The sequence below is a fragment of the Saccharomyces cerevisiae genome, chromosome IV, assembly GCF_000146045.2.
Source record: "Saccharomyces cerevisiae S288C chromosome IV, complete sequence".
Classification (NCBI taxonomy): Eukaryota; Fungi; Ascomycota; class Saccharomycetes; order Saccharomycetales; family Saccharomycetaceae; genus Saccharomyces; species Saccharomyces cerevisiae.
Window position 1 is genome coordinate 950542 of NC_001136.10, and position 14337 is coordinate 964878.

General features: G+C 37.4%; 10 protein-coding genes across 10 annotated transcripts; 7 read left to right on the forward strand and 3 right to left on the reverse strand.

Annotated features, from left to right (window-relative positions):
* Positions 1-21: 21 nt before the first annotated feature.
* Positions 22-1860, forward strand: PEX5 (Pex5p; the record flags this gene model as incomplete). Its single annotated transcript, NM_001180552.1, has 1 exon — positions 22-1860. One exon carries the CDS (start codon positions 22-24, stop codon positions 1858-1860), a length of 1839 nt encoding a protein of 612 aa, NP_010530.1.
* Positions 1861-2258: 398 nt separating this feature from the next.
* On the forward strand, positions 2259-3440 carry MNN10 (alpha-1,6-mannosyltransferase; the record flags this gene model as incomplete). Its single annotated transcript, NM_001180553.1, has 1 exon — positions 2259-3440. The coding sequence occupies one exon, from the start codon at positions 2259-2261 to the stop codon at positions 3438-3440; it is 1182 nt and encodes a 393-aa protein (NP_010531.1).
* Positions 3441-3746: 306 nt separating this feature from the next.
* TRS23 (TRAPP subunit TRS23) lies at positions 3747-4406 on the forward strand (the record flags this gene model as incomplete). The annotated part of the gene is made up of 1 exon (NM_001180554.3): positions 3747-4406. The coding sequence occupies one exon, from the start codon at positions 3747-3749 to the stop codon at positions 4404-4406; it is 660 nt and encodes a 219-aa protein (NP_010532.3).
* A 185-nt stretch (positions 4407-4591) lies between these two features.
* Positions 4592-4792, forward strand: YDR246W-A (uncharacterized protein; the record flags this gene model as incomplete). Its single annotated transcript, NM_001184547.3, has 1 exon — positions 4592-4792. The coding sequence occupies one exon, from the start codon at positions 4592-4594 to the stop codon at positions 4790-4792; it is 201 nt and encodes a 66-aa protein (NP_878065.3).
* A 679-nt stretch (positions 4793-5471) lies between these two features.
* VHS1 (putative serine/threonine protein kinase VHS1) lies at positions 5472-6857 on the forward strand (the record flags this gene model as incomplete). Its single annotated transcript, NM_001180555.1, has 1 exon — positions 5472-6857. One exon carries the CDS (start codon positions 5472-5474, stop codon positions 6855-6857), a length of 1386 nt encoding a protein of 461 aa, NP_010533.1.
* A 359-nt stretch (positions 6858-7216) lies between these two features.
* On the reverse strand, positions 7217-7798 carry YDR248C (gluconokinase; the record flags this gene model as incomplete). The annotated part of the gene is made up of 1 exon (NM_001180556.1): positions 7217-7798. The coding sequence occupies one exon, from the start codon at positions 7796-7798 to the stop codon at positions 7217-7219; it is 582 nt and encodes a 193-aa protein (NP_010534.1).
* A 341-nt stretch (positions 7799-8139) lies between these two features.
* YDR249C (uncharacterized protein) lies at positions 8140-9261 on the reverse strand (the record flags this gene model as incomplete). The annotated part of the gene is made up of 1 exon (NM_001180557.3): positions 8140-9261. One exon carries the CDS (start codon positions 9259-9261, stop codon positions 8140-8142), a length of 1122 nt encoding a protein of 373 aa, NP_010535.3.
* An 811-nt stretch (positions 9262-10072) lies between these two features.
* On the forward strand, positions 10073-12565 carry PAM1 (Pam1p; the record flags this gene model as incomplete). The annotated part of the gene is made up of 1 exon (NM_001180559.3): positions 10073-12565. The coding sequence occupies one exon, from the start codon at positions 10073-10075 to the stop codon at positions 12563-12565; it is 2493 nt and encodes an 830-aa protein (NP_010537.3).
* Positions 12566-12870: 305 nt separating this feature from the next.
* BTT1 (CCR4-NOT core subunit BTT1) lies at positions 12871-13320 on the forward strand (the record flags this gene model as incomplete). Its single annotated transcript, NM_001180560.1, has 1 exon — positions 12871-13320. One exon carries the CDS (start codon positions 12871-12873, stop codon positions 13318-13320), a length of 450 nt encoding a protein of 149 aa, NP_010538.1.
* Positions 13321-13448: 128 nt separating this feature from the next.
* MET32 (Met32p) lies at positions 13449-14024 on the reverse strand (the record flags this gene model as incomplete). The annotated part of the gene is made up of 1 exon (NM_001180561.1): positions 13449-14024. The coding sequence occupies one exon, from the start codon at positions 14022-14024 to the stop codon at positions 13449-13451; it is 576 nt and encodes a 191-aa protein (NP_010539.1).
* Between the last annotated feature and the right edge of the window lie 313 nt (positions 14025-14337).

Consider the following 14337-nt stretch of genomic DNA (forward strand, 5'->3'; position numbering starts at 1 on the left):
ATAAACAATATATCATAACACATGGACGTAGGAAGTTGCTCAGTGGGAAATAATCCGCTTGCGCAGTTGCACAAACATACTCAGCAGAACAAATCGCTTCAGTTTAATCAGAAGAATAATGGGCGTCTTAATGAGTCACCTCTACAGGGTACCAACAAGCCAGGTATTAGTGAGGCTTTTATATCCAATGTTAATGCTATTTCACAAGAAAACATGGCGAATATGCAAAGGTTCATAAACGGAGAACCACTGATCGATGATAAAAGAAGAATGGAAATAGGGCCATCCTCAGGCAGGCTTCCACCTTTTTCAAACGTACATTCTCTACAGACTTCAGCAAACCCAACCCAAATTAAGGGAGTGAACGATATATCTCATTGGTCACAGGAATTTCAAGGTAGTAATAGTATTCAAAATAGAAACGCGGATACAGGAAATTCAGAAAAGGCATGGCAGCGTGGCTCAACAACCGCATCAAGCCGGTTTCAGTACCCTAATACCATGATGAATAACTATGCTTATGCTTCTATGAACAGTCTTAGTGGATCAAGGCTCCAATCGCCTGCTTTCATGAATCAACAACAGTCTGGTCGTTCTAAAGAAGGAGTCAATGAGCAAGAACAACAACCCTGGACAGATCAGTTTGAAAAGCTGGAAAAAGAAGTCTCAGAAAACTTGGACATAAATGATGAAATAGAGAAGGAGGAAAATGTGAGTGAAGTAGAACAAAACAAACCAGAAACTGTTGAGAAGGAAGAAGGAGTATATGGAGATCAGTATCAATCTGATTTCCAAGAAGTGTGGGATAGCATACACAAGGACGCTGAAGAAGTCTTGCCATCCGAATTAGTTAATGATGACCTCAATCTAGGAGAAGACTACTTGAAATATCTCGGCGGTAGAGTAAATGGGAACATCGAGTATGCTTTTCAATCTAACAACGAATATTTTAATAATCCTAATGCTTATAAAATTGGCTGCCTACTGATGGAAAACGGAGCCAAATTGAGCGAGGCAGCGCTAGCATTTGAAGCTGCTGTTAAAGAAAAACCGGACCATGTGGATGCATGGCTAAGATTGGGTCTAGTACAAACCCAGAATGAAAAAGAGTTGAACGGCATAAGCGCCCTCGAAGAATGTTTAAAGTTAGACCCAAAGAATCTGGAGGCAATGAAAACTTTAGCGATAAGTTATATAAACGAAGGTTATGATATGAGCGCCTTCACAATGCTGGATAAATGGGCAGAAACTAAGTACCCGGAAATTTGGTCAAGGATCAAGCAACAAGATGACAAATTTCAAAAAGAGAAAGGGTTTACCCATATTGATATGAACGCTCATATCACAAAGCAATTTTTGCAACTAGCAAACAATTTAAGCACAATAGATCCTGAAATACAACTATGCTTGGGTCTCTTATTTTACACGAAAGATGATTTTGACAAAACCATAGATTGCTTTGAAAGTGCGTTGAGGGTGAATCCTAATGACGAACTCATGTGGAATAGATTAGGGGCTTCATTGGCCAATTCCAATAGATCAGAGGAAGCAATCCAAGCCTATCATAGGGCACTACAACTAAAACCTTCTTTTGTTAGAGCTCGCTATAATCTGGCGGTATCATCCATGAATATAGGCTGTTTCAAAGAAGCAGCAGGCTACTTATTAAGTGTTCTAAGTATGCATGAAGTGAACACTAATAATAAAAAAGGAGACGTTGGATCTCTCTTGAATACGTACAATGATACTGTTATAGAGACTTTGAAGAGAGTTTTTATAGCGATGAATAGAGATGATTTACTTCAAGAAGTGAAGCCAGGCATGGACCTGAAAAGATTTAAAGGAGAATTTTCGTTTTGATATGGTTCTCCGCAATTTTATGTTCTCGCATCACTGCCCAAATTCATTAGCATTAGCAGTACAAGCTATCCTATATATAAGGCAATAAAAAATCTTATAAATACTATCAGCAAGATTTCAACCTTGGAAAACATGCATTCAAAGGTCATAATTGCTGCTCTATTTACAGTCGTCCATAATGACATTTCTCTTTGATTATTTTCTTGTTTTTTCGCTCTTCTCAAGTGGATGTTACATAACAAACAAAACAGAAAAAATTGTTTAAATATAAAGTTTAAAAGTTATCTTTGATTCCGCACCTGAATTTTTGGATTGAAGGCCAAAGGAGGTTTATCAGGGAGAGAAAAGCTCTCTATTTATTTTTATAAGGAATAATTGTGCATGTACAACTATACAATATGTCTAGTGTACCTTATAATTCCCAACTTCCTATATCCAACCATCTAGAGTACGATGAAGATGAAAAGAAGAGCAGAGGCTCAAAACTAGGCCTGAAATATAAAATGATATACTGGAGGAAAACTTTATGCAGTTCGCTAGCGAGATGGAGAAAGCTAATACTATTAATATCTTTAGCTTTGTTTTTATTCATATGGATAAGCGATTCCACCATAAGCAGAAATCCATCTACCACAAGTTTTCAAGGCCAAAATAGTAACGATAATAAGTTGAGTAATACTGGTTCTAGCATCAACTCCAAAAGATATGTACCACCATATTCTAAGAGATCAAGATGGTCGTTTTGGAATCAAGATCCTAGGATTGTCATTATATTAGCGGCAAACGAAGGTGGTGGTGTATTGAGGTGGAAAAATGAGCAAGAATGGGCTATCGAAGGCATATCAATAGAAAATAAGAAGGCCTATGCGAAGAGACATGGATATGCGTTGACTATCAAGGATTTGACAACGTCCAAAAGATACTCTCACGAATACAGAGAGGGTTGGCAAAAAGTAGATATATTGAGACAGACGTTCAGGGAGTTTCCTAATGCAGAATGGTTCTGGTGGTTGGACCTGGATACTATGATAATGGAGCCTTCTAAATCATTAGAAGAACATATTTTCGACAGATTGGAAACTCTGGCTGACAGAGAATTGAAAAGTTTTAATCCCCTAAACCTAAGAGACGACATACCCTATGTCGATTATTCAGAGGAAATGGAGTTTCTAATAACACAAGATTGTGGAGGCTTCAATTTGGGCTCATTTCTGATAAAAAATAGCGAATGGTCTAAGCTGCTTCTAGATATGTGGTGGGACCCCGTTCTGTATGAACAAAAACATATGGTTTGGGAACATAGAGAACAAGATGCGTTAGAGGCATTATATGAAAACGAACCGTGGATTCGTTCGAGAATAGGATTTTTGCCCTTAAGAACGATCAATGCATTCCCACCGGGAGCATGCTCTGAATACAGTGGTGACTCAAGATACTTTTACAGTGAGAAAGACCATGATTTTGTTGTGAATATGGCCGGATGCAATTTTGGCAGAGATTGCTGGGGCGAGATGCAGTACTACACCACTTTAATGGAAAAACTGAATAGGAAATGGTACACGAGATTTTTCTTCCCATAAAATGGAAGTTATCAATATTGTAAAGAGAAGCATTTACAAGCTTTTATTTTTCTTTTTAATTTCCACTACTGGTTCTGCTTTAAAATGTTGTTTTATAATTTATGTACATTTAGGCCTATAGAAGATTCTTTCAATAATATGCTACACATTCTTTTATTTTTCCATCATATGTTGGAGTTTATGCCTCCTCGGCAGGAGTTGGGCGGTGCGAAGAGAAGAAAAAGAGTGAAACTAAAAAAAGGAATCTGCCTTTGCATAAGTTCAAAAGTGCAATTTTAGTGTTGGATTTAAACGGGAAAAATTGAAATGGCCATCGAAACAATACTTGTAATAAACAAATCAGGCGGACTAATCTATCAGCGGAATTTTACCAACGACGAACAGAAATTGAACAGCAATGAATACTTAATTCTTGCTAGTACACTGCACGGTGTATTCGCCATCGCGAGCCAGCTGACTCCGAAGGCATTACAGCTAACTCAACAAACGAACATCGAAAATACCATCCCATATATACCTTACGTGGGCATGTCCAGCAATAGGAGCGATACAAGAAATGGAGGTGGCAATAACAACAAACACACTAATAATGAAAAACTGGGCAGTTTTAAAGGAGATGATTTTTTCAAAGAACCATTTACGAACTGGAACAAGAGCGGATTGAGACAACTATGCACGGATCAGTTCACGATGTTCATATATCAGACCCTAACCGGCCTGAAGTTTGTCGCTATCAGCTCCAGCGTCATGCCCCAGAGACAGCCAACTATAGCCACCACCGACAAGCCTGACCGACCCAAGAGTACATCCAATTTGGCCATCCAAATAGCCGACAACTTCCTAAGGAAGGTTTACTGTTTGTATAGTGACTACGTCATGAAAGACCCATCTTACTCAATGGAAATGCCTATAAGATCTAACCTGTTCGACGAAAAAGTCAAAAAAATGGTAGAAAACCTACAATAGACGCACGCGCCATCGGAAGATAAACGCATTCACACCAAGAAAATAAATACTACGTACTTCTAGAACTAAGAAGAAGTTGCCGCTCTCCGTCTCCTCCTTCATAAATAGGGATAGCTTTTACTACTACGTACGAAAAAAGACCACACTGCGACGGATCCTCTGCATCCCAACACCAGCGATAGAAAATGCGCCGCCTATATCGTCATCTTGCTTCCTTTTTCTTACTCCCTTCCTGCCCTGGAAACACCATACAATCCATCACATCATATCCTGCCAATGCACTATTACGCAGCTTTCGGCACGTGAGTACGGAAACACCAGTTCGGAACCGGGTACACAATAGGGATAGTCAAAGCTGTCCATTTTTTCCGCTGATGGATGACTGATACCAAAGTGTAACCCAAAAGGGGTAGTCGATCCTACTTTTACCAGTTACGTTAAAGGGACCAAAACGTGGGGAAGGGATGCCGCCACCACCACCGCCACTACCCCCGCCAACATGGCCTAACTTAGCAGTCCTCGCTTGTGTATCTAGGTCCGCGTCCGCTAATTCGCGCGGCTTGCCACTTAACCCCGTCCAGTTAATTTGCCAAGCAGCGGCCGCACGTTGGAACGTTTTCGCCGATTTATTTATTATTATTTATACATGTTGACGTTGGTGCCCTTTTGTTTATACTGGAGCCTAAAACGTACCTCAATTAAATTTAGTGTGCCATATTATAGTGCTATTAAACCTTTATTTTTATTTTTAATTTTAAAACTGCTTTGGTTCTCTCCCTCCCTTACCGTTGCCACCTTAAGACTCACTGATATTTATTCATACTTACAAGTGCTATAAGAAAAGACTTGATTTATTAGCTTTACAGCGTTTTTACATTTGTGTCACTGCTATTATATTTTTGTTTACCTCTTTTTGTTGCTGGTGTTGGCGCTACCATTGTTTTTTTGTTTTATGAGTTACGTTTACAAAAGTTCTTAACATTTACTGTACGATAATATACTAAGGTGAAATACTAAAGTAAAATAAAATAAGAGAAAGAAAAAAAAAAAAAAAAGAAAAAAGTAATGATGATGTTCCATAATTGCAGAATTAATAACTACTTAATAACTTCTCAAATTGGCGAAGGCGCGTACGGTCTGGTTTACCGTGCCTTAGATATTCGTACCGATAGACAATACGCTATCAAAGCGGTTGTTCAAAGTTACGGTGTTAGCAAGGAGGCTGATATGGGCAATGATAAAATACACAAAAATAGCGTGAAATTGCAAAAGAAGCTCGCTAAACTGTTCAAGGAATCGAAAAACGTTGTCAGGGTGCCCTCTATAGATCTAGAATCAATTGAGAATATGTCAGAAGAAGATTTTAAAAAGCTGCCCCATTATAAAGAGATTTCGCTACACCTAAGAGTCCACCATCATAAGAACATTGTCACCATACATGAGGTGCTACAATCTGCAGTCTGCACGTTCATTGTCATGGATTATTACCCAACAGACCTATTCACGTCTATTGTAGATAACAGACATTTTGTCACTAATGGACTGCTAGTAAAAAAGGTTTTTCTACAGATCTGTTCTGCTCTTAATTATTGCCATGAGCACGGCATCTACCACTGTGACATCAAGCCTGAAAACTTGCTACTGGATACAGAAGATAACGTTTTCCTATGCGATTTTGGTCTATCCACTACTTCCACATATATAAAGCCAAATGTTTGCATTGGTAGCTCGTATTATATGCCCCCTGAAAGAATCTCATTTGATGGGAGAGTTTCCAGCTCTAAAAGTGGGGGACATAAGTTGGGTAAGGTTTGTCCCTCATGTAATGGCGATTTGTGGTCATTAGGTATCATCCTTATCAATTTGACATGCATCAGAAATCCCTGGCTGAAGGCTGACAAAACCGAGGATAATACCTACTATTATTTCACTAAGGATCCCAATATACTAAAGCAAATCCTACCGCTTTCCGATGACTTTTACTCATTATTATCTAAGATTTTACAAGTGAATCCGAAGAATAGAATGAGCTTGCAAGAGTTGATGAAAGAAGTTAGTTCTATTACAAGCTTCACCAATGAAGGCCCGTTATCAAAAGTGCCGCCTCTTTCCAAGTCTGTTTATGAAAAGTTCGTTAGCCCCGTCGATAACACGAATGAGAATTTGTCTCCAAAATCCTACGTGTACATGCACGATAGTAAAGCTGCCAAGAATTTATCTTATACATCTTCAAGTGAGGAAGAAGATGGAATCAAAGAAGGGATAGACGATGATAATGGCAGTCGCAGTGGCAGTTTCGGAACGCTAGACACAGACACTGGATTGCATTCTTCGTTCACAAGCACTTCTTGCGAGTCCGATAACGAATGTTCTAAGATTTCCAACAAATTTTCCTTGTTCGAAAAAAAATTCAACGAACTTCGCATGAGTTCCTCTTCTTTAACTAACTAACCCCCTCCTTTTTGGCACAAAAGTGTACTACACATCTGTTTTAAGCCCACAATTGATAGACCTTCTCTTGATGATCATCTGTTTTCCCGAAAATATTACTTGCCAAAGCAAGTTGTAGTTATATTCACACTTCCGTTATGACCCCCTCATCCGTTTAATGTTATTTGTTTTTATGGTATTCCCTTTATTCATTTTTTTTCTTGCTTTTTTTTGTTGATCCCTGTAACCCCTTTTTTTTTTTTGGAAGTTGCTATTATTATTCATTCACATTTGTTCTGTCTTTGTTAATTTTCCAGGTCACCGTATTTAATTTCTATATAACTGTTTCTAATATTTACTTCGTTTTATCCAAGCGTTATTTACTCAATATTCAAAACTTTACTTTTTACCACCTGTATAACATCTTTTTCAATTTGATAAAACGTTTTGAAATCTAAGGGAACAATGTCACAGTCAGTTTCGTCGTTGATGTCTGGTAACTCCAGATCCCTGAATTGAGACTCCATCATATCAGCTTTCATGAAATGACCCTTCCTTGTTTTGAGCCTTTTCAGAACTTCTATTTTACTTGCATACAAAAAGATAAAATGGAACTCCGATTCAGGGCATGTGTGCCTAATCAAATCTCTGTATTTCTTCTTCAAGCTCGAGCAAGCAACAATTGACAAATGCTCCTTAGTGCTTGCTGCAGCTTTTGTAGATTCTACGGCAACTTTTTTCAACCAGTCCCAACGGTCGTCGTCATTTAATGGAATCCCTCTTGTCATCTTTTCTACGTTGGCAGGCGGGTGTAAATCATCACCTTCGATGAATTTCAAATCCGGGTATATATCTTTAAATTCATGGATTAGTTCACCTGCAATGGTTGATTTTCCTGTACCTGCAGTACCTGCCAATACAATAACCTTAAATTTCCCCATAGTTTTGTGTTTCTCTGTCATCAACTGCGTTGTCCATCCATACGCTTACTGAGACACTATGAAAGCCTGTTTAGTCTTCGGAAAGCTATTTATTGCTTGCTACTTGAAAACCTTTTGATTATCGATATTTTTTAACGGGACCTTATATAATTATTGCTTGGAAACTAACGGTGTTATAATTTTTGACAAACTAATTAGCGACGTAATGAAAGCAGAAAAACCGCAAGAATATGAGAAAGGGAAAATATCAAAGAAAACAAAATATATTCCTTATATAACACCATCTTTTGTACATAAATGAATTGGCAAGCACATATTGTGCATGCATGCAAGGGGCAGAATCTTAATACTAAGTAATTTAATTATGCAAACATAACCCCGTATTGAGGCCTTCCGCCGCATTTAACGACCAAATCTATGAGTTTTAAATCAGACACCCGCCTTAACAGGTCCCATATAGTGCTATCAGATAAAAGTTCGTTTTCTGTCAATGATGGATTGTAATAATATTTCAGGATAAATTTCTCTATGAGCTGTAATCTTGATCTATTCTGCAAAAAAAACTCAAAGTTCAGACTCCCTAGTGAATCAGCATACGTGAAATATAATAAAAATATTACAGTCGTAAGGGGTTCAATAGACGCTAGTTTTTGCACTGTAGATCCAGAGACGTATAGGATTAAATCTATTGATTCAAATAGAGAAACAAAGGTAAACTTAGGGCTTAGGTCAGTTCCTTGCATATCAATACCTTGAAAAAACCATTCTATAAAAGGGGATATCACATCATATGGATTCTTCAAAGTAAAATGATTACCTAGAGACTTCACACATTCCCTACGTGTTAAAAAAATATGCATATTGTTGTAAAAGTTTTTAGGGAAGTCTTCTTTCGATGTATCTTCAGTGTTCATTGAACACAAGTCTAGCTCTTTAGATGTATCAAAATCGCCATTCTGCATATCTTGATAGTGCTTTCTGGGAAGAAAATGAGAAATATTTTTCAACAGGATAGGATGATGATCTAGTAGTAGTCTAAAAAAAGTTTCATGCTCAAATAATGTAGGGATCACAATATTTCTTGAATAAGCTTTTATATTACTTACGCCAAACTCCAGGGGATCGAAAAGATATTTTTCCCACATGATCTTCGATAATAATGAAAAAGATGGCTTCAAGCAACTATAGAAGAACCTGTTCAAGGTGACCATCGACGGTTCACCCTTTGTGAAAACGAAAATATGTTGAATAATCTCTACAGGTAAATCTTGCAAAGTTAGCTTTTGATGATGCCTAAGTTTCTTCGCAGGAAGCCTGATAGTCCTTTGATCTTCCGATATTGGCCTCTTGGATGAAACCCGGGTCTCTAAGAGATGCACATGGTGCTGCAAGTTTATCGAAGACGATGCATACCGATGCAAAGGAAGTGCATGTTTCTTTCTCTTATCATGACGGCTAGAATATCCTGTCAAAATATAACCCATGGCCACTTATTCTAAAAATACACTGCGTGAAAAAAGCACTGCTTACTTTAACAACATTAGTCCTCTTTAAATATATTTCATTACTCATCGCAAACTGAACAATTCTTGATGCTTAATTCTTACTAGCTGCAAAAAAGACAAGATGAAACGCGGTGTATGGTTGGACGATATAGTCTTATCCTAAATACACACAACATATATTGCGTAATAAAGAGATCTTCCTATCTATAGCACAATTTGAAGTTGAAAAGGCGTATCTAAAATGCTAATACTAAACAAGGCATCATGTTTTTGTCCCATTCACGTAGCACTGGCGATTTGCTTCCATATTCTTCTGTGTACAATAATAGCTTGGGTGGCTTTTTTCACAATGGGCTCTACGCGAAATTGTCGCAGCCCCCTGTTGGCCGTGCTGTGGGCCATTCTCGAGACTAGAATGAAACAGAAATCTACAAACATGAAAAGGTAGAGTAAAGTCGAGTAAGTAGTAGAAAAGAAAAGTGATATTGGCATACACGATAGCGAAGTTGTTCATATCTATTATCACCAGGCCATTCATTAAAAACTTACCGCTAAATTGAAAAAGAGGCGACTGCCAACATACTTGCCCTTTTTTTTTTCGCTATTATTAGTGTCCTTTGATTACAAACTACATCCATTCGAAAAGCTTGTAACCAACACTAAAGTCTGTGATTCTACCCAAATATTTGCTCTCCGTCATTTCTATTCTGTTTGAACTACTGTGCATATATTTTTCTTTTTGTTTCCTACATTTTATTCCCGGCATATCTCGCGATAGGTATATTGAATAATGACATCTGCATTAAGGGTTTTGGTATGCGGAGATCACCCAAATCTCATTCTGTACACATCCAGGTTTCAACATGCCAAAAATATAGAATTTTATCTTGTGAACAACTCAAAAAATGCCAACTACGAGGTTAGTTCACTATTTTATGGGACGGAACGGTTTCAGATTCAAAACCATTTCCAATCGCTCCTAGATTTAGTAGACCTTAATAATGAAAATGGTGGCTTGGTATTCGACTTGATAATAATGAGTGCGTCTTCACTGCAAGAAATCCCGCAGGTATTGAGAGATATAAAACCTATGATGAATAAGACAACAAAGATACTATTTGAAAGTAGCGGGTTTATATATTTGGAGCCATTCATCAAGGCTTCAGTTGATCTTTCGCTGTCAAATATTTTCAGCATTTTCACCGATTATGACATAAGACGGTTGGACAATGGCTCATACAAACAGTTCACGACTGCAAATGCCAAATCCTTTTCTGTTTCGATCGGTCAAACGACATCCGTTCACGAAAACAGCTATTCAAGTGATATTATTCCTATTTTGAATACATTTCAGAAATTGTTCCAAAAACTGTTTCCTAGGGACGTTGTGACTCTTTACGATCATTCTCCCTCCGCTTTCTTGGCAAAAGAATGGGAACTAGCTTTGCCTCAAATATGTTTCGATCCATTATTAATAATATTAGAAGAGAAGAATCCATCAACCTTGGATGACCACGTTTTGGCCAAACCTCTTATTTCAGGTTTACTAGGCGAGAGCTTATTAATAATAAAAAAAATGGGTATAGCCATGAACAATCCAAATTTTCAAAATGAACAGACTATATTGAAACATTGGAAGAATAAGTGCGAAGACTTACCTGATGGGCCGGCACTTTTATATAATTTCATCCATAAGGCTTCATCTTTGAATATTGACTTATTGTTATTACAGCCGATATTATTAGCAGATGACTTTGGCGTGAAGACACCATATTTAGAATGTTTGTTTACAATGATGACTCAATATCAATTGTTAAATAAAGGTGATTCTGAATGGTTTATTAGAAAGGATGAGAACACAGCGTTAACTCGCGTTGATGATTTACAAAACAGTATCGCACTTAAAGATGGAAAAATCATGCAGCTGCAAAATTCGGAATCAACCCTGAAAAATGAGATAAAAGAACTTCAAAGTCAAGTTTTGAGCTTAAAACAAGAAGTGTCCTCAAGTAAAGCAAATAATGGACAAGAGTTGGAAATTTTAAAGAAGAAAGTGCAAATGGGAGACAATTCATTATTTGATCGCCCAAATAGTAATACTAATGGTATATCTCCCTCTGATAACATTGTTGATGTTGATTTAAATTACGAAAGGAGTGACCAAGGTAATAATAGTAGTGGTAATGATAGCAGAAGACAATCTTTTTTCAACTCCACATCTGATACAACATTATCCAGAGATGAAACCTCGTTGAAAGAGCGTGAGTTAGAAGTACGAATGAAGGAATTAGAACTTCAAGAGCGTGAGTTAGAGTTACAGAGAAAAGCCCTCCAGCAACAACAACAATATCAACAGAGACCGCCTAAGCAAGTATACTCCGGTCCTTCTGGTACACCAACCAGCGGCAATAACAATAATAAAAGTTACAATCCAAATAGAAAATCTTCCTATAGTCAGCCTCAACATGTGGCTATGATGACCAGCAGAGGTCTACATGGTCCTAGCGCTGCAAGCTCTAGCCCTGTCATTTCTGCCAACAATTTTGTTGATCCAGTTTCTTCTGGGACGCCATATAGCAGCAATAGTTCTCGATTTAGTCAGCAAATTCCATCGCAGCAATACATGCATACTGTTAAGCCAACGAGTAGAAAAAACAGAAGTAGTGTCATGCCTAATATAGGTTACGTCCCAGGGCTAACCAATAACGAGTATGGTAGAAAGTTTAACGGTAATGGTATGAATGGTACCCAAAGCCGTCTGAATTCACTTTCAAACCAAAGTACGTTTAGATCTCAACAGGGTCCACCGATAACACAGCAAAAATCGTTTCAAAATAACGGTGGTAGCATGAGGACAAATCGCATACCATCTGCAAATTACAATATTTCAAATCAGCAATCGGGTTTTGTTAACTCTATTTCAAGTCCAAATCTAAGCAATTTGGAGAATAGAAACACAGTACAAAACAGTAGAAATGCGGATTCTGCTCCGTGCGTTAATCAATTGAACAGTGACTCTCCGCCCCAATTACAGTCTCTATCTCAAAACGGTACCTCAAAAGTTCCTCAGATCAATATTACGCAACCATCACCAATTCAGACCAACTTTGCTACGAGTGATAACCCTGCTGCTGTAATAAAACTAGGGACACCTTCTGAAGATACAGTTTCAGCTGCGGCAACAGCCAATAATATAAGTACAATGGGAGATGAAAGCCGCAAAGAGGACGTTAAGGAAAAAAAGAAGAAAAAGTTCAGTTTCTTTGGAAAAAGGAAAAAGTAACAAATACGCGAGCCCTTGTCTTTCCAATCCAAATAATCCGTTTTTGTTAATGATATGTTATATTTTATCTACTTATACATTTTATCTAAAACACTTTCTATTTGGTTAATGACCAACGAGGAAGTTTGTAGCTTCAACACAACTTTAGATCATGTAATAAACGGCATATGCTTTTAAATGCTTTGTTTTGTTTTTTTCTTTTTTTCCCGCTGTGACAGAAACAATTAAGTTGCGTTAAAAAGGTTCCCTGATAGAAATAAATACGGCTAAATTAAATAAACTACTACATAATCCTACAACATCAAATGCCTGTAGATCAAGAAAAATTAGCTAAGCTGCACAAGTTATCAGCAGCAAACAAAGTTGGTGGTACCAGAAGGAAAATAAACAAGAAAGGTAATTTATATAATAACAATGACAAGGATAATACCAAGTTACAAGCTGAACTTCATAAACTGCATCCAATGACCATTGAAAACGTTGCCGAAGCAAATTTTTTCAAAAAGAATGGCAAGGTTTTACATTTTAACAGTGCAGTTGTACAGATTGCCCCTCAATGCAATCTCACAATGATTCATGGCCAACCGAAAGAGAATACACTTAATGGGCTGTATCCGAGCGTAGCCTCTCAATTAGGTAGCCAAGAACTTGAGTATTTGACAGGTTTGGCTCATAACCTAGAAAATGAACAGACGGTGCTCGACCAGCTGGGCGACAGATGCAGCGAGACAAAACAACAAGTGATGAATAGCTGACATAGTTCATAATAATTGCCAGTAAACGTTATAGCTAGTGGCGAATGTCGAAGTGGAAATGCTATCACATTAATGTTGCAGATGAATATATATTTTCTTATTTGAGAAGATACACGCTATTTACTCTTTCAGCCATTACTGCTACCATTGTGGTTGTTATCTTGACGATGAACGATGTTGGATTGCTTGACTTTTTTCAGTAATTCATTGATACCCTCACCACCCGCAGTTAGTAATTTAGTCCTGTTTCTCCTACATGTCAGTGTATCATAATGTCTTTTCAATGCATCTTTCCTTGCAAAACCTTTGCCACATTGAGGACAAATGTTAGGCAATATGGCGAAGTGTGTCTTTTCGTGCCTTCTCAAATCTGATGATCTTGAAAATTCCAACGAACATTTCGCACATTTAAATCTTTTTTCACCAGTACTATTTCTACGATCTTGGGGTTTGCTTTTGCTGGACTTCGGTGGTTTTGGTAATGCGTTTTCCTTTTTAACCTTTATGTTACCGCCTTGACTATTTATATCAACACCATTTTCTGCCGGTATGAGTGCTGGTTTTTTATTTTGTAACCTGTTTTGCCTATTCCTTACCCTTTCTAATAACTCTTTTATTATAGGATCTATGTTATCTATATTTAATGATACATCCACTATTGCTTCTGTAGCCTGTTTGATAAATGCAGCATCCTGATCCTCCATTTGGTACTTTTTTGAAATTTATAATACCTCTTGACTTTTTTCCACTATATTATTAACAAATTCTTGGCATATGACATGAAACCCTATTCAATTATCCAGATGCATACATATATACCATGGATAGATATGTATATCTACTATATCTATATATACCTCGTCAATGTAATGAGGAAAGTTCCGAGGGCGACAAAGAGAACAAATATAGTTTTATTTATAATAATGATACAGAACTCAAGATTATTTCCTGCTTATTTTAAACTAAAAGTATAGCAAGTTCTAACCCACAATCAGGTTCTTTATTATTGTCAAGAAA